The 19,527-nt window shown below is 39.8% G+C and overlaps 1 protein-coding gene across 5 annotated transcripts in view; it reads left to right on the top strand.

Moving 5' to 3' along the window:
- The first annotated feature begins 9,399 nt into the window (after positions 1-9,399).
- The window catches only part of LOC101482893 (myocyte-specific enhancer factor 2D homolog), a 32,206-nt gene continuing 22,078 nt past the window's right edge, over positions 9,400-19,527 (top strand). For 4 of the 5 annotated variants that reach the window (XM_012918601.4, XM_004549112.4, XM_004549113.4 and 1 more), the window contains exons 1-2: positions 9,400-9,595; positions 17,139-17,489. In XM_012918601.4, coding sequence (XP_012774055.3) covers positions 17,436-17,489 — 54 coding nt within the window. In that variant the 5' untranslated portion in view covers positions 9,400-9,595; positions 17,139-17,435. The remainder of the gene's footprint in view (positions 9,596-17,138; positions 17,490-19,527) is intronic. The other variant, XM_004549111.4, reaches the window with a different exon arrangement.

Here is a 19,527-nt window from a genome sequence, read left to right as displayed (position 1 = left end):
CCTTCAGTTTACATAAGAAAAATAAAAATCCTCCACATTTCTAGTCCACTACACACGTAAACAGAGAAAATAAACAGGCTGACAGTATAGACAACATCTCTTGCTCTCAGGAGACTGCTGCATGTGTTTTAGTCAAATATACAGAGAGGAGGCTAGAAAAGAAGGCAGGCACTTCTCCTACACTCTTAGTTTTCTCCATCTTTGTGAGATTTTTCCTGTCATCTAAGGATGGAGGCCCTCAGCTGTTTTTTTCCCTTTTTCTTGGCTTTGTTTGTTATTCACTATTTGAGTCACTGTTTGGCTCTCCCTGGTGCCGTGTTATGCCGACATAGTTTAGGTTCACTTGCCCCCTCACTCGGGAGGGTCACTGCAAATGACTGCAAAGTTGTTATGAGTGATCACTTTTGATCCTGTGATGAAAAGTGTCTTTACTAACGGGAGTTTTCTCCATCAGGGTGACAGTGATCCAACCTGCATAGCTCGAGGTGTCACTGAGTGGTTCAACGAGTATGAAAATGATGCAAATCCAGTGCCCTCGCAATGCCCTGTGTTACAAGATGTCAACCCATCTGAAAGCTCTTAGAGTGTTATAAACACCAGTCCTCAGCAACACCATCATAAAAACACCAAATGAAGATTTTTAAAATTTTGGGTTTCAACATAGACTATTTTTACATTTTTCTGAAAACTTGGGAAATTTGTGTGTAGCAGTATTTTTGTGCCTTGTGCCAGCTGTCAGACAAATGCAGCCACTATGAAAATGAGCAAAAATGAGAAAAGAAAATCAAAGCTTGAAACACAATTTCATACAAGCAACACGTGTTATAATTGCTTGGATTTTTTTATTACAGAGTTATGCTTCAAAGTATAACAAATCTGTAGAAGAAGCTTGCAAAGCTGGCATCTTCTACCTCCATCCTGATGGTAGCATGTATTCACTACAAAGAGGATGTGTTGCATCACTTAGGATTTGTCGTCCATTTCCCCAGCAGGACTCACAAAGTTGTGTCATACTGTTTTGCTGGTGACCTGCAATCTTACTGCCCATATTTACAATTTTATTTAGTTTGTTCTTATTAACTACAGACAGTGAAACAGTACTGTGCAAAAATCTTGAGCAACCCTCTATTTCCTTACATTTTGCTTCCAAGGAGCCAGACTTTCTTGTAATTTTTAAAGCCAACATCCAAGGAAGAGCTGCGAATGTCCTTCAAGGAGCCTGGAGAACGATTCCTGAAAACAGATAAATTACAAGAAAGCTTGCCTAACAGAGTTCAGACTGTGCTGAAGAAGAAAGATGGTCACACCAAATACTGGATTTTAAACTATTAACTCAGTTTTTTTGCCTTATATACTTTAGTTCCATGTATGTTTGCACCTATTTCCCATTTAATAAAACAAATGAGGGATGGCTCAAAACCTTTGCACAGCGCTATACATTCATTAGTATATAGACTACATAAAACACGAGATGTAACACTGCCCAAGTGTTAGCAGTAAAAGTAAATAATACTGCAACACTTAACACACTGTGGTCTATCTGTCAAAAATGACTTGACCCATCTGATGGTTGTGGTGGTCACCCTTAACTGTGACCTTTGCATTAAGATATTATGTTGTAAGTATAACCATAGAAGATTGCTAAGACAATTTGTTATCATCAAGACTCTGATCAAGACATATATGTTGGTCTGGGTTTGTTTTTTTTTCCACCAATCTGATCAAAGAGTAAATGTAAATATTCTACCAGATGTCAGAGGAGCTCACTACTTTTCTGTGGTTACATCACTTATAATAGCAGGTTTTCCTGGATTTCATTCGCTATGCTCCTGTCTGATCCTCTGAAGAGCCACTGGAGTCATGCAGCACTTCCTTCACTCTCTTTTTTATAAATCAGATTTTTTTAACCAGTTTATCTATGATGGCTTAAAAGGAATATCTGGAACACTGCAGCCGAAAACTAAAGTCTCAGGTCTTCTTTTGGAGAAAAGATTAATAGTAAAAAAATGCATACAGCAGAGCACTGTATTGTACATACAGACTGTCATTCTAACATTTTAGTGCAAACATAATGTTTTTGGCCTTCTAAAAGCATGTGAAATAATCAAGGTATAAAAGTTATGAATTATTAAAAGATAATGAAGATTTATTCTGGCTGTCCTGTCAGATGCTTTTGCTTTATGTTGGTTTATGTTCATTTGTTTTTGTTTATTTGTTGACAGCTGAGTCCTAATGCTGTGGTTTTTATCTTGTGAAATCACTTCTGAGCTATGAGATTTTTCTTTTTGTAGAGTGGCACATTTATGGGTGCATTTATCAGCGAAAATACATTTATGAAAAACACAAACTCCCTGCAGTAATATAGTGAGGGCAGGCTGGAGGAGCATATTATGTTCAGAGTTACCTAATGGTGTCATTTGTTTGGGCCTCATTACTCAGAGCAGGGAACAGTCCACCGTGAGGAGAAAGAGCATGCAGGCAGAAAAAGAAAATCTGAAATGTGCCGGGCTGTCTCTTTCTTTGTCTGAGACCATTTTCCAGTAAAACTGGTTTTCAGGATTTTGTCTTAATACTTTTGTCTCCTGACATCTTGAGTAAATTACTTTTTACTGTTTTTCAAACTATTAAATTAAAATATGCACTTACCTGCCTCTTTGTTCGAAACACCTGACTAACTGCGTTATTAATGCAAATGTCTAATCAGCCACATGGCAGCAGTATAATGAATTTAGTGATGTTTGTGTTTGATGAAGATGATCTGTTGACGCTCAAACTCAAACATGTCCCTTTATATTGTCCTTTATAACCACAGTGCTCCCATCTTCTGATGGCTGCTTCCAGCAGGATAACGCGCCATGTCACAAAATCTCAAACTAGGTTCTTGTACATAACAATGAGTTCACTGTACTCAAATGGCTTCCATAGTCATCAGATCCAATCCAATAGAGCACTATTGAGATGTGGTGGAGAGATTCACATTATGGATGTGCGGTCAACAAATGTGAAACAACTGTGTGATGCTGACACTTCAATATGGACCCAAATCTCAGAGGAATGTTTCCAGCACCTGGTTGAATCTTTATTATGAAGAATTCAGACAGTTCTGAAGGCAAAAGGGGCTCCAACGCAGTTTAAGGTGTGCCTATTAAATTGTCAGGTGAGTATATTTAACAAGATAGTGGTACTTAGGGGAAATGAAAGGATTGCTGAAGTTATTTCGGTTCATCCTGAAGGGGAAATGAATATCATGGAGTAGCAGTGGGGCTCGTACCAGATGTTTATTAACAATATATTTATGTAATGATGAAATAAAATAAAAAATCTTACTGTTTTAATAAGTAGGCATGATCATTTTTCACATGTCGACGTGTGATAGTAATGTTTAACTTCAATCCTAGCTGATTTAGCTCAATACTAATCACAGCAGATACCTTAAGTACAGTTAAAAAGTAATTGCCTGGTTCCTGATTTCTTAGCTTTTTTGCATATTTGTGGCACTTAAATGTTTCACACCACCAAACAATTTTTAATAGTTGATAAAAATAACCCAAGTAAAAAGAAAATTTAGTTTTTAAATGATGATTTTATTTATTAAGGGAAAAAAACCTATCGAAGCCTGTGTCAAAAGTAATTGCCCCTGAAACCTAATGACTGGCTGTGCCACCCTTGGCAAAAAAAACTGCAATCAAGTGTTTGTAATGACTGACAATGAGTCTTTCACATCTCTGTGGAGGAATTTTGGCCCACTCTTCCTGTTTTAATTCAGCCACATTGGAGAGTTTTCAAGCATGAAGATCATGTTTAAGGTCATGCCAAAGCCTCTCAATCAGATTTAAGTCCAGACTTTGACTAGGCAACTCCAAAACCTTTGTTTTTCTTTTTTTGAGCCATTCACAGGTGGACTTGCTTGTGTGTTTAGATCATTGTCCTGCTGGAAAACCAAAGTGAGCTTGATCTTTAAGGCATGAACTGATGGCTGCACTATCTCCTTCAGATTTTCCTGGTAGAGAGCAGAATTCACAGTTCCAGCAATTACAGCAAGTCATCCAGGTCCTGAAGCAGCAAAGCAGCCCAAGACCGTCACACTACCACCACCATGTTTCACTCTTAGCGTTAGCGTCATGCCAGGTGTAAGGGGAGTCAAACCTTGCAAAAAGTTAAACTTTTGTCTCATAAGTCCAAAGAATATTTTCACCAAAGTCTTAGGGATCTTTTTGGTCAGCAGTGGTTTTCTTTTTTTCTTCTTGGTGCTCTTGGACTAATTTGGTAAGCTGGCCACTCCTGTGTGGGTTGTTCCAAGTTTTCTCCATTTGTGGATAATGGCTCTCACTGTGGTTCACTGGAGTCCCAAAGCCTTAGAAATGTGACCCTTTCCAGGCTGATAGATGTCAATGATTTTGTTTCTCAGCTGTTTCTTAAGATCATGGTATGATGTGTTTCTTTCTGAGATCTTTCCTCAATTGTCAGACCGGTTCTATTTTAGAGTCTTATTGATTCAGTAGGTCTGGCAGTAATCTCTGGGTGTGGCTAAGAAATTGAGCCTTGCTTTCCAAAAATGTGGTTAGTCACATTTAATTCATAATTTAACAAGGGGACCAGCTACTTTTTCAAACAGGGCCAGGTAGGCTTGGATATTTTTTCTCCTTGATAAATGAAATAATCATTTAAAAACTGCATTTTGTATTTACTCGTGTTATCTTGATCTAATATTGAAAATTGTTTGGTGATGTAAAACATTTAAGTCTGACAATGATGCGAAACACTAAGAAATCAGGAAAGCAAATACTTTTTCACAGCAGTACATTCAGTATGTCCATGTATGTTTGCACATTTTCCATTTTCCTAGGAAAATATAAAGGAATAAAAGGTGGCTCAAGACTTTAATCTTTATTTTTCTTTGTACTGACAAAATTGATCAAACTGATGGAAAATAAATCTAAAGACACCTACACCGTGGTTTTATTTTATTTTATTTCACAACACTATTTTTAAAACGACATCTTTTTTTGTGTCAGGTGACTAAAATGTTTTCACCCCTAGGTTAAGTTTTGTCACCTATAACAACCTTGGTGTGGTTGCGTGTTGATATTTACATTGGTCTTGTTTTCCATAAAAACAGGCACCTCATATTTCTATGCAACAGAACCAAGAATTGCACCTATTTCTCATCACAGCAATTCAATCTAAATTATAGCGAGTACTAGAGAATACCCTTGTGAATAGCCTCCATGCTGAAATGAAATCATGAAAGAGTAACATGATGGCAGAGTGGAGTGTGTGTGGGAGGGAGAGAGGTGTGTGTATGTGTGCGTGTGGGCGGCGGAGTGGGGCAGACCTGCATGGAGAGCACTTTGGCTTGTTTTTGTCATTACCGCGGTGAAAGTAAAGCACATTTCCAGGCATGCTGATGGGATAAGATGACCCCCTCCGGTAAACTCAGATTATATATATGGAGACGCGCTTGTCAAACAATAGGCTGCCTTGTTATGGTGGCCTTTGCTCAGGTTGCACATGTGAACACTATGGCTTGTTTACAGCGTGTACTGCACTGTGCGCACGCTCAAATATTTGCTGAAAACTCATGGATTTATAACCACACATTCGATTTAGGCTCAAGGACACTTGCAGAGCAGAAGCTGGAGGATCAAACAAGCATCCAAACAATTAACCTGCTCTACCAGTGAATGTGCAGCCACTGTAACAAAAAGTTCAAACAGTTAATCTAAGCTTTCCTTAGCTACTATCGGATATTTAACGGATGCCTACATGTTTTGTTTTTTTTTAACTTCTTTTGGAGTCCAAAGCCTTTCTACTTCTGAATCTTTCCTTCTCATGCAGCCAGATCTCTCTGCCCTCTGCACTGCATTTCATTTCTTACATCTGTCTCTGGACACTGTTATGCTGCAGACCTTGAGCTTCTGCATTATCCAGGTAGCTTCTATGTGCTCCTCAAAAGCTGCAGGTCATCACAGGATTCCTGCAACCCCCTTTCTGCTTTTCTTGGTGGATTTAAGTCCATTAACATGCTGTCTTTTCTCCATTCGACTTGGGCTCTCTCATCCTCCTGCGGCACAGCTCTTCTGCTTTTCTCCTTGTCCATAGTGATGGTCAGGTCTGTACTGGTTCTTGTTAGATCTGAGCGTGATGCTTGTTTGAAGTTTATGGCTTTGAGTTGAACAATTTATCTCAGCCTTTGATACTGTGTTTCTAATCCAAAATGTCGTTTATGAGGCATATTTCCAAGGTGTCAGTTGTTTTATCTCTGTCATCCTCTATTCCCTGTAGTGCCTCAGCACTGTGTCTGATACAGCATATGTTCTTAAACTAGGACATGAGTTTGCCTAGAAAGGCAGAGGAAAGAAGAAGAAGAAAGATGTGGGCAGCACATTAGTAGAAATGCAGATTTTTTTTACTCTCTAGAGATCCGCATGCACATCAATGTGATCTGACTTACAGGATGAACCTCACCCACTGGTTTGCCACTGGCAGCATATATATTTGCCAACTGCCATGACTGGGTTAACACATTTGTAGGCCCCAGGGCGAAAATTTGCAAATGAGCTTCTGCTGACCTCCTCCTACCTCTGTTCGATGTTTATGTGCTGTTTATGTCACCTCTGAATCGCTCCGCCAGTAAAAACGTTACAGATTCTCTTACAGCGCTAGCTTTCGTGTTTTCAGTTCTTCCTTGAGAGCAAAGGTAGAGACCAAGACAGCTTCATCATCATCCAACCAGACACCAGTGCTTGTGTAAAGTTATAATGCAGCGGCACTTCTGTTATATATTTTCAAATGTAGTCCTCTTTTAAAAGGCTCAACAGCAGTAACATGTCAAGAATAGTAGGTTTCTCCTTATCTGTTCTGAAAGACTTACTTAAAGAGCCTGTCAGGATTTTTCATTGACAAGAACAGGATGGATACGGCTGCCAGCAAGCTAACAAGCTGCTGTTGCTTGCTGCCTGCAGAACTCATTTAAATGAAGCTGGGCATGGTAGTAAGCTGTTTTACACCTGTCAAAGTCAGCACAGAGGATTTTTACTTTTATGTAACAAAGTGCTTAGTCATTATGATTCAAACCCCATGTGTAACAGAGGCTTTCTCTTTGAAGGTGCCACAGTAAAACAACTAAAATTAAAAAAAATATATGCAAAATTCAAGCAACGTGTATACATTCAAAGGTCTGTAGACCATATAGTATCTGTGCAGGGAATGCGAGAGTCCTTTGCAGTGCAAAGAATGCTCTAATAAGTATTCAGGGCTTTAAATGGAAAGTGGACAGCTGCTGCGCAGGGAGCCCAGGAGGCTTGCATTGCTTAGCAATGACTTTGTGGTAATTTGATTAACTGACATTTAATTCAGAAATATGCATCTCTAAAGAACTGAAATAGCAAGAGCGCTGAGTATTATTGAGGGGCCCTGTGACAGTATAAAAGATGTATGACTCCTGGCTCTGAAAATAAAACCAATGCTGAAGTGCCTTAGACCTGCATTCTTTTAAGTTGCTCCCAGGGGGCGACACTTGCGGTTGCAAAAATACTTATGCAGAGGTCCTCTTAGTTCCCTTCCTCTGTGATCTCAGTAACACAGAACGCAGTCAGTTTTGAATCATTTTGAATAAAACATGAAGTCCATTTTGTAAATTATAGGGGATTATCCAGGATATGCCCACTGGCTAATGCCTTGTCAATCACAAGTCATTAGCCAATGACTTTTCAGATCCACTGTGGAGGCTTAATAACTGGACTTCACAAACCATCAGGTGAATCACAGTGGCTATGTCCACATCTTATACTGTCTTTTGTTAGAACTCAGTATGAAAACATTCAATGCCATGCTTATGTTGTGAAGAAGTGTGGAGATTGGCTGGGGGACTGACATAGGTACTCAAAGGTGATGAGGCCCCTCGGCCCGCTAACGTGTCAGCTTTGCCCTGTAATACTGTACACCAGAAATTACTCTGCACACAGAAGTCCTTTTCTTTCCAATGGATAATTTATTATGTGTACACTTCTTACACATTATAAATATATGCACTAGTGCATGTGTGCTGGGCTATAATATGTAGTCTATACACTCACTGGACACTTTATTAGGCACACATGGATTCAACAAGGTGCTGGAAACACTCCTCAGAGATTCTGGTCCACAATGATGTGATAGCCTCACACAGCTGCTGCAGATTTGTTGGCTGCATATCCATGATGTGCATCTCCCGTTCCACCACATCCCAGCAGCATATTATGACTGTGGAGACCATTTGAGTACTGTGAACTCATTTTCATGTTCAAGACGCCACTTTGAGTTTTGTGACATAGTGTGTTATCTTACTAGAAGCAGCTATCAGAAGATGGGTACATTGTGGCAATGGACTGACAGTCAGCCACATTACTCACGCTGTGGTGTATAAATGATGCTTAATGTGATAATCAGCTGCCTGAACAGGTAGAATGATTTCATACTTTCATAGCAAATTCTGAACCTACTGTCTGAATGTTGCAACAGAAAATTGTCTAACTGTGAATTGCAGCGCAGATTGTAGCCTGTTTTATGTTTTCTGATCATTCTCTGTAAAATCAGGATGTAGTATTCCAGCATTTCATCAGCTTTTGAAATAATCAGAACAGCCCATCTAGCACCAACAGCCACCCCACATTGAAAAAAGTCACTTAAATCACATTTCTTCACCATTGTGATTCAATTTCAGCTTCACCAGGTCATCTTGACCATGTGTACATGTTTAAATGCACTCATTTGCTGCCACGTAACTGCCCAATTAGATATCTGTGTTAAGAATCAGTTGAACAGGTGTACCTTATGAAGTGGTGTTTTATATATGTATATATCAAATCAAATCAAATCACTTTTATTGTCACATATGTCACATATATTATTGTCACATATATCTCACCGATTTCACCACGTGTCCCTTTATTTACTCTTAAACAATACGTGGACATTTCACCAGTCTGATATCATAGCGTCTGGTATACCGTTAGAAAAGAAGCACTTGAGGTGAAAACAATTTAAGCGGTAATTGCCTCACAACATTCAACATTTCCCACTTTGACAGCCTTCACATGCCGCAGCAGGCGGTTATTCGCCGCTAACAGGGCTGTGTTGATTGCAGACGTGAAAAACAAATGGGCTAGCGGGCTCTCTTATGGAAAGCAGGCAGGGCACAGTGGGGCTACAGTGACATTTTCCCCACATGCAAAATCATGCAAAAGGTAAATACTGAGGCGGAGGGATACCAACACTATTGCAGAACATGGCCGTCACCTCCGTCATGTCCTCTCCCGCAGACCGACCCACTCGTCTGCGATTGGACGAGAAGTTTGCACGTCAGCTCCCAATTGGACGAGCGTCACGTCGATCACGTGCTAATGTCAATGACGTCGATCGTACACTGGGTACGCTGTGTCGCCTGGGTGGATAGTATAGTTACATCAACATTAAAGGGAATAAAATGCCGCGGATTCATGTAAATAGAGACTTCGCTTCAGCGCTCATAATTAATGTTTCTTAATTAACACGGGTCACCTCTGGAGCCGGTAGTGGCAGGCCTATTTTCGGTGTTTATCAGCAATATTTCAGGGTAAGTGGAGTGATACATTTCCTTCCTGCGTCTTTTTTCCTTCACACGGGTGCAGACCTGCTTGCTTTATTATTTAAATACAAAAAAGTAATAAGCGAGACTACTGTGTTATATCACACAGATACCCAGTCTTCACGTGAACATGAAATATCCGTGATATGATTAAAAGTAGTGCGTACTCCAGCTCGCCCTGCCGAGTTATATGGAGAGAGTGAGGAAGGTAATGGCTGTCGGTCGGACTCGTAACTAGAAAATTGTGAAATGGCCTGTGTAGAGCAACGTTAGCTCGTCCTTTGCTTTCCATGTTGGCTCCGGTAGTTATGGTGTCCTAAACGGCTGCGTTAGGCTTTTAAAAAGCACGAACCGAGGATCTGACACTAGGTTTTGCCTCCAACATGTCAGATTAGATCCTGTAGGGTACCTGTCTGCCGTCAGTGGGCCTCCTCAGTATCCAGACTCCCATCTGTCATCATGGTTAGACAGTTTGGACTCCTGCACCCACTTTGTTAACAAAAAGGGGGGAAAAAATCCACTTTAACCTAATGTGGTCTTCACATACCAGATCTCACACGGTTATTAGTTTAACGCCATTAAGGAGAAAACAGTCCAAGTGCACATAAAGGAGAGCTATTGTTCAAAGCTGTTCACCCTGCTGCTGCATTTTTTTTATTATTATTTTTTAAATTATTTTTTAGCTCTTCACAGGAGCCCGAGGGAAAATATATTTCACTTTCCTGCACTGGTTTACGTGTGTGCAGAACAATGCACATAATATTTAAAAGCGCTAACAATCAGTGGTCACACTACAATGTCCATATTTGTGTGGTCTTTTTTGTTGCGTTGTTTATTAATACTTAAAAGTAATTCCAGTGAAATTGGGGCTCTGATGTGGTTTAGCAGAGAGGCTGGCCCGTGCAGCCATGATTTTTCTGTGCCCTCCTATGGTAGATGCCAGTGCTGCTGGGCTATAAGTAGGCCACTTTGACAGGGTGATCCACCGCTGTGAGGCGTCCCTGCAGATGGATTCATATCAACATCCCTCGGTAGTGCAGCCCCACTGACCATCAGCACAGATTTTACACATAATTTCTCGTTTATCGTGATGTGTACTGTATGCTGTGGATTGAGCACAAAATCCTCATGTTTAAATGTTTCAAAATGTCACCTTATTATTTGGATTGCAAATGCTTCCCAGTCCTGGTCCTCTGCTGGCCTGGCAGCAGGATCAACATGCTGGCAGGCCAAAAACTTTGCTATCTTCAAGTGAAATATCTGATTAAAATGAGGAAAACAACATTGATATAGAAGCGTGTTGCCACCTCGGGGTTAGGATTTAAGCTGACAATGCTGGTAATGGTTGCCAAGTTGAACGGAATGAAATAGTTTCTTCACAACAACAAATCATTAAGATAGCATCGTGCTCTTAGGTTATGAGCACCCTTTGGGCTGTCAGAATGTAAGCTTTTGTCTCCTAGATGTGGTAAAGATGTGACCAAACAAACAGGCAATGGTGGCACATAAAATTAGGCAATATCCATCCAAATCTAGGAATTTTCCAGTTTTAATAATAATACACAGTGATTGCATGCAAGTTTTGTCCTTCTGACCTGGCTGAAATAGTCCATCCATGTTTTAATAGTTTTAATTTGTTTCCCTTTGTGTTTAGTGTGCCTTGAACTGAAAGCTCATTAAAATTGCAATAATTTTCCACTCAAATAACACCTCATCACATTGAATTTATTAAGGCTTGAGGCAGGTCTAAGAAATTTGGCTGTTTTTGCTTTAGAAGCATAATTTGCTAGAGTAATGACATTTCTTTATATCTTCTTACGACTTTATTACTTACATGTCTAATGCTTTTTGCTCTTAAACAGTAATATTAGTTGGAAGGTTTTGGAAGGTCAGACATTGACTTGTTTGGTAAAGTTCATTTAATAGGAAGACACAGTGTAACACTGTCCTAATGCACAAGGGTTTAAACTGGCAACATATGTGAGTCCTTAGTAATATTTTTTCGCTTTTAAAATGACAGTGTCTAGTTAAATCTCGTTCAAAAAAAACAGCTTTATTTAAATTGGAAAGCTTGGAGCCCTAAAGCAATTAGGTGGTTAATTGAGGAGTTGAGTTACGAAAAAATGGAGACAGATATGCGAAACACTCCCTGAATTCAGCTCCCCAAATGGTGCTTTTTTTTCTTGGTCCTATATGAAACCTAAAGATGCTACTTTAGAAATTACAAAGAGATTTTTCTCCATTGCCTGAGATTTTCTATGCAGCACCTTAATAATCAATGTGTTGTTGCCTTATGTTGTCAGGTGGATGCAAAGTCACAAACTGTGAGTGTAAATCAATTCTATCCACCTTTTGGCTGTGGGAGATTGAGCCATTAAGGCCATCAAGTACTGAATCCTTGTCTGGGAGCCGGGCAAACCCCATTGCTAGTCACGTTTGAGGCTCCGACCATTTATCTCAGGGGTTTGGCACATTTCATTGGGCAGTGCGTAATCCGCTAAAGGTCACTGTCACTAATTACACTACTCCAAAACAGGCAGATGCCTACCCTGAGCTTGATTGCGCCACCCTTCATTAGGAGACTATTCAAGGGTTGCATAAGCATCACTTGCATGATTCGAATAACATATGTGTGGCTCTTTTTCTTTTTCCTAACCAGAGTGATCAAATGCCTTTCCTCCTACGATGATGAGGCACACCTGGTCCAGCTGAAAGTCATTCATTTGCCACTGTCACAGACTTTTTAAATAGTGTCTTTTAGATCGACTTGCGCCTTTTCTGGCTGATTGGCTTCCTGCGTCTGAGCGAGATTGGTTCGACTGGCTGCAGGGCTCAGTTTTAGCCCAGCGGTGATCTCGTTATCTCAGTGTCCAATCAGTCCTCCGGCCACCTCCTAATTGAGCCATCGCGCCTTAAGGGGGAAGAGGAGGGATGAACGTGTCAATTACAATAATGAGGGGGCAGCCATGCAGAGGGCAGTCGGGGAGAGGAAGGCTAGACAGAAGCCTTGCAGCGTCGCCCCGTTATGGTCAATTCACGACTAATCAAAGATAATATTGTAGCCTGACAGTGCCAAAGTTAGCAGAGTCAGTAGGGAAGAGCATTTTTTAAAATCATTTTCCCCTCTAGCTGTGGGATATTTCTACATGTCGTGTTGTGGTAATTGTTAGAGCCGCTGAGTGATCCATTAACACTGCTGTGGATATAGATTTAATATACGGAAAGCTCGGTCTAAGCACAACTCAAAGCACCTAATGCTCATGCATCTGTATGTGTCAAGTAGCTTTTTGGGCTCGAGGGTTATTGGATTAGTTGTTAGCCTGTATTTAAAAAGGTCCTTCATAAAATGTTGTTTAATAAAGGACACCAATATTAGCAGTAATAGTAATATTATTATTACTGCAGGCTTTGTGAGCAGAGGACTCGTGCAAAAACATGACATTTTGAGCACTTTTTATGACTTGACAACGATGATGATGCTGACGCTATTAAAGACTAGTAGGTACACTCATGAACGGATTCACAGCTAATAAGATGAACCTGTGTGTCGATATGGCAGCCACTACTGCTGTTTATACACATAAGGTACTTGGAAAGATTTAGCTCATTAGCAGCTTAATCAATCAGCCCATTAATTGATTGGTAATTACTCTGTGTTTTCCCAGCTTCACAAAGCTGCAGATTTTTGGTGTTGCTTTAAAAGACTTTAAAAGCTCAGATGGTCACGCAAAGCATGATGATATGAAGATGTCACATTGGAGGCTGATGTGTCACATTGGTTTGATTGTTATAGAAGTGTTAATTTCCTGTTTTTATATGTGGATTTTCCATATATTGCTGTAAGTTGCTGTTATCATTTCCATTGCATCAAATAATTCCTTTTTTTTTGTCACTACGGGTCTTTTTTAGTATTGGTGCATAACGAACCATAGAATCTATTGAGCGATACACTTAAACAAACCATCATTATTCAGTTGGTAATGCTAGTGTTGTGAAGGGGGTTGTATTTTAACTCAGACCACAATCTGTAACACAACCGGACAACATAGTTTTTGCTGTCTAAACCTAACCAGTGAGTGAAAGCAAAAGTAAAAAGCGAGCGCAAACAAGATGATCATCAAGTGAAAACAAAGCACAAAAGTCAAACATCTAAAATTTTGTAGCTGAGAGTGTGTTAAAACCAAGGATGCTGTTTCTGATATCTTTATCTATGAGGAATCTGCATTATATCGAGTAACAAAAAAACACTTACACTTCCGTATAAGCCAGAATTTAAAAGTGATTGGAATCGTTTTTATGCGAGCTGACACGGGTACGGGGGCACGTCACAGCCCGCTGTGACTAAATGAATGTAAGTGATAGTGAAAATACACTGTATGGCCACACCTGACCCGCTCAGTGAGATTATTATTTTCATCTCCAGAGAAAATTGGTTGGCTGGCGAGCAGAAAAGTCATAATGGATAAATTGAGGAAAAGAAATGATAGCAGCTGCTGTGGGTTCAGGTGGCGGTAGAAGAAATTCAAAGTTGACCGAACAAAGTAAAAAAAAGACCAGTTTAATTATTTACACGATCAGGACGTCTTGTATGAATTCATAGGTGCAGCTCTGGTTTGAGTTTTCACCAGTTAATTCTCAGTCTGGACATTTGTTAAAATGTGGGTTATGTTTTTTGGGAAGCCCCATGTGCACTCCAGTGGCGTTTTCATTTTTTCCGTCTGGCCTAACAACAGTCCCACAGGAAAGCTCGGATGCAGAGGGTCAAGACTGGAGGGAAAACTTAACACAATTGCCACAGAGCCGAGCCCACATGTAGGAAAGAGAATGGGGTTTAGGTAATGTGTTTAGTAAAATGTGAGCTGAAGATAAAATTGGTTGAGGAAAGAAAAGTAGTTTTGCTGTGAATTTTCAGGCCCGTAAGGAGATTAGAACAGGTTAGTTTTGGGGTCCATTTCACAGGTGTGATGAAATCTGTTTAACATATTTTTTATTACATAAAAACATAGATTTTAAAATAACAGAGATTGCTGGAACTCGGTCCATTGACTGTTGTTGTCAGTAAGATCACAAAGAAAAGCAACACTTTCTGAAATACCAGGATTTTCTGTCCTTCCACTAATTAATAGACAAAACAAATTTTCCTTTCAGCTCAGGGTAGCGCTTGATTTAATGTACCACACCAGGCAGCTCCCATAAATGCAAAGCATCAGCATTGCACCTGACTGAGTTTAATGAAATGTTCTTGCTAAAACTGTGATTAATGAATGATTAATTGTGCATCCCGAATGTAATATAGATTAATTAAAAGCTCTCGCTGCAGATAGGATAAGTGCACCTGTGCAGTATGTGACTCTTAATGACTTTTAACTCATTATCATGCAAAGTAAAAGTGGCCAACTGCTTATGTATTTGTAAATACATAAGCAGTTAAATATTTGTAAGTACTGCAGCTGTTATAAGATCGACCCTTTAACAAAGCTCATTACCCCGGGTGTCCCAGGTACAATCACAAAGTGCCAAGTCACTTCATTCTCAAATCTATGTTTTTCCCAAGTAGCAGATTAGAGCTACAGTGGAGTTGTTAAGGATTTCTGCCAAAAATGTGTTTTTAAACGTGTGTGTGAAAGAAAAACTAAAATAAAGTTTTCAGAGGCTTGTAAACCATCCAGTAAATGTCTTCATTAGCCGATAATAAGCCCAAAGGCCTGCTCTTCAAACTAAAATTACTTTGATTATTTCCATGGTGTCACTGAGTAACCCTGAAGGGCTGAATCCTGGAGAAAATCATACTGACAATTATCTTCACTGACGTCACGTTTACGTTTTTAGTCCTTTGGAGGACTGCATTAAATTTGTTTTAAGAATGAATGAATTTATTCTATTAACCACAGTTTAATAGATTTTAAAATATTAACCACAGGTTCCTTAGTGTTTTGTTTTGTTATGCACTTATAAACCACGAGTCACTACGGGTGACCTTTTGATAAATGTAACAGTAATAACTTCATGGATTTTGGGGCTTTCAGTGGTTTCAGTGGAAATTAAAAGCCATTTGCAGGCTGCTGGTAGTCATAATGTTGAATTGGTTGCAAAGAGGTATACAGTGCTGCACCAAAAACCTCCTTGCAAATGCTTTGATCACCTGTAGTTTGCGTGGGAAATGCTTACTCGTCAGCTTTTATTTTGAAGGCTAATGCTTATCATTTTGGGCTTGCGCTGCTGTTTTTCAAGTTTCACTACCGCTCCGTGAGTAGTTAACAAATGTTTTTGGACAAGTTTGCAAACTAAGGGTGACCATGGCAACGTGCTATTGACCAAAGCAACCAAAAGGAAGTTTTTGGTGCAACACTATATACCTCTTTGCAACCAATTTCACAATGAGGCTGCCAGCAACACTCTCTAACTGGTTGAGGAATAATCATTTTTTGGCCCTAATAACTAGAGGTCACCAAGGGGTCACTAATCAGTCTATAGGCTGTGTGACTTGGGTTAACTCTTTGGAAGTAGAAAATCTGTGATTTGGTCTAATCAGTCAAAATTTTATTTATTTATTTTTTGGGGGAAATCGTGAGCTCTGCCTCCAGGTCCAAGGGAAGAAGGACCATCCAGCTTATTATTGATCAGCGCACGGCTCAAAAGCCGGCATCCATTGTGGCTGGAGGTTTTAGTGCATATTGCATGGGTAACTTGAACACTTGAACTGCTGCAGAGAGCATCATTTTTCAGGGAGGACCTTGCCTATATTAGCAAAATAATGTGATTGCCAAACTGGCTCGCGTTAATTCAGACCATAGAAAACATTAGTTGAATTATAAAGAACCAAAAATAGAGCAAAGCCTATATGTAGCACAATTTTGCCTTCAACATAACAGCGTGAAATTTGTAACCTTTAAGATAGTACTAACACGTTTAATATGTCATTGATTAAATATGAAGTTTAAATGATTTACAAATGAGCTCTTTCTGCTTTGGAACTGGGGGATGGACATATTTTTTGCTTTAGTGCTTGCTTATATTCACAAATTTTGATTGCAATGACTAAAATAAATCCCTTTCTCATTTTGACCTGCTGAAGTGAGTGTAAACAAAACACAAAACATCCGGCCTATCTTAGACCTGATCTGTTAGCTGTTACTTAACACTAAGGATGACAAAAAATCCAAATCTCATCATCAAATTCAATCTCTGGGAACATTTTCTGAGCTTGAACGCCTTTTCATATTTTTAATGCGTTGCCTGAAGAGATTGAGACAATGGCAGCCGATGAATTTAACCCATCGCGGTGGTGTCGTGTGTCGCTTGGTGCCCCCTGGCCTCATAATCAGACAGCATTGTTTCCTCAGTTGTTTTCAGGTTAATTACAGTTGAACAAGTGGGGTTAGTCATTATTTTTTTCACACAAGTGAATGATAACTTACTGATTTCTGATTGCATGATTCCCACCATTAGATATCCATTGTTTTCCTTTCCTCTGTTTGTGTCATACATAAAGAACCTTCCAGTAAAGTCTTTGTCTCTTTACTTTTCACAGGAGAGGAGTGTCGTCATCCTCACCACAGCAGCTGGGGGGTAAGTTTGTCACTTTAGTCCCCGTTGAACAAATGACGAACTGAGAACCATCTCAACCTCAAGCGTCTCCGCAGCACCCGCTCGTTGAAGGAGTCGACCACGTTGCCTCGCCACACTGGACAGAGAAATGTGTCTGTGCGTGTCCTCGAGTGCATGACCGCATCTCAGTGTTTTGTGGCTGCACTTCCTCTCTCACCTTCCGAGAGGCACTTCTGCACTTGACTGACTGCAACATTTGTCTTCATCACAACAAAGCATCATGGGTAGGAAAAAGATTCAGATCCAAAGGATCACCGATGAAAGGAACAAGCAGGTGAGGCATAATTATTTATTTGGTTGCTCGTTTAATCTGCTGAAATGAGTCATTGAAGAGACTGCAGATTGAACCTCGGTGCATTTGTCTGTATGTAACACTGTGATACATATCCGATTTTTAAAGCACACAGCTCCAGCTTGAGCATTAACCTCCAGAGTTAAGGCGTTATTTCAAAATAAGGTTCTCGTTTTTGTTACTTTTGGCTCTGACTCTGCATGTGCTGAGATTTGCGCCTGATCTACAAATTCAAATGTCATATTAAAAGCTTACTTTTCTGCTAAATCCACTAAGAAGGAGGACACTTTTTTCCATATAAATGGAGCAGAGCTGTCAGCCAGTTAATTAAGAGCTTTAATCACCCGTGTGGTCAGGAGTTATGTGCAATTTTCTTAGTTCTCATGGTTCTAATTGTGACTGCTTTTCTTACTTGCGTCCTTTGTTTTTTCTCAGCAACACATCGTGTTTGCTTCGTACGCTTCAGTGCACTTTATCAGTGACATTTGGCGCTTGTTGCCTGTCCCTGCTTTGGTTAGTATGATGATATGTAAAACATGTAAAAAGGGAGATCTGTATGAAAAGAGGAAGGGAAAAAATGAGCAATTTCTGAAAAATTTGTTTATTAAAAGTCTCTTCAAAAGCTGTTCTGGAGCTTTTGATCACATGACGTGACTTTCATCAGCTGAGGCAGTTTTTCTTGTAATCATAAAGTGACATCTCAGCCAAATTTGCTTAAAAGTTCAGATAAAAAAAACCAAACCTAGTTTAATCAATGAGTTAATAAAACATAGTGTAACCAGTGATAAGCTCACTTACAAGTAAAGAGTGCACATGGTTGCAGATTACTACATTTTTTTTATTATAGGTAAAGCAAACGCACCGGGTCACCCCATTTTTGTTTCCTTTGAAAAATCACTTGTGAAGTGTTCTAAAATACAGCCAATATTAATTTTAATGGTTGACTCAAAAGACGAGAGCCCAGTGAGGCTTTATTTAGAAATCCATCTGTTTTAGGTATTATACAATACTGTTTTATAATAGTGTTTTATTCTGTGAGCTGTTTAATCCAAAAATGGTGTTCTCCGGACAGTACTTTGTGAGGACTGATCTGATCTTAAACAAAAAAACTCCATGTTTTATTGCCAAAAGTGGTGAACGTTGTGTGGTCATAGAAAGGTTCAGCATGCGAAACAAAAAGAAACCAAAAACTTGCATATTATAACATGATTAGAGCTGTTTACTGCTAGTAGGCGCTGGGACAGTTTTACAGGGTCAACATAGCTGTCTAGATGTCACAGATTTCAAATGGCAGTAAGGTCATGATTTTGGGCTGGCCCCACACAGCTTTGTGATGTTGTTTGGCGTCCACATTCAAGTCCTGCAATGAAAGGTCTCAAGTACTAAATCAGGCTGTACCCCAAAATCTGCCTTTTCAGCTCCATTTGCTTCCTTTCTCTTCTCACTGCATGAGGCTGCCACTCCACTTCACAGTAATGATGGTGCTGGATGAGTGATGAGGTGATTCCTGCCAAACAGAATGCTTTGTATGACAACTGAAAACTTCAGTTTTGTTTTCATCACACCACAGAATATTTTGCCTCATGCTCTCAGGCCTCCACGTGCTTTTTTTTTTTTTTTCCTTTGGCAATCTTCAAGCTCATTTTTTCCACAACTGATGCCTCCAAGACATTTTGCTCGAAGACCAAATTTAAAAATCGCTGCATTGATTTGTCTTTTCAGAAGATCGTTTCTGCCAGGTTGGACGGTAGCTGTAATTTGAATTCTGTACTTTTAATTTCTTCTCTCTTTAATCTACAAAAATGTTTGACGTTCTCATGCCCTCCAGCCCAGACTTTGTGGACATAACAGACCCTGAAACCTTTTCAGATAATGTGTGACAATGGAGAGGCCAATTTCAGAGGCTGGAATTGGCCAAGGCCAGGGCTAGCCATAGAGTGTAAAAACGATGGACTGATCTGAAATGTGAAGGCAAAACCCAAGTGCCTTAAACCTGGATTCTTTTTAGCGGCCAGCAGGG

Source organism: Maylandia zebra, linkage group LG22 (genome assembly GCF_041146795.1).
Source record: "Maylandia zebra isolate NMK-2024a linkage group LG22, Mzebra_GT3a, whole genome shotgun sequence".
Lineage (NCBI taxonomy): Eukaryota > Metazoa > Chordata > Actinopteri > Cichliformes > Cichlidae > Maylandia > Maylandia zebra.
This window is presented reverse-complemented; position numbering and strand designations above follow the sequence as displayed.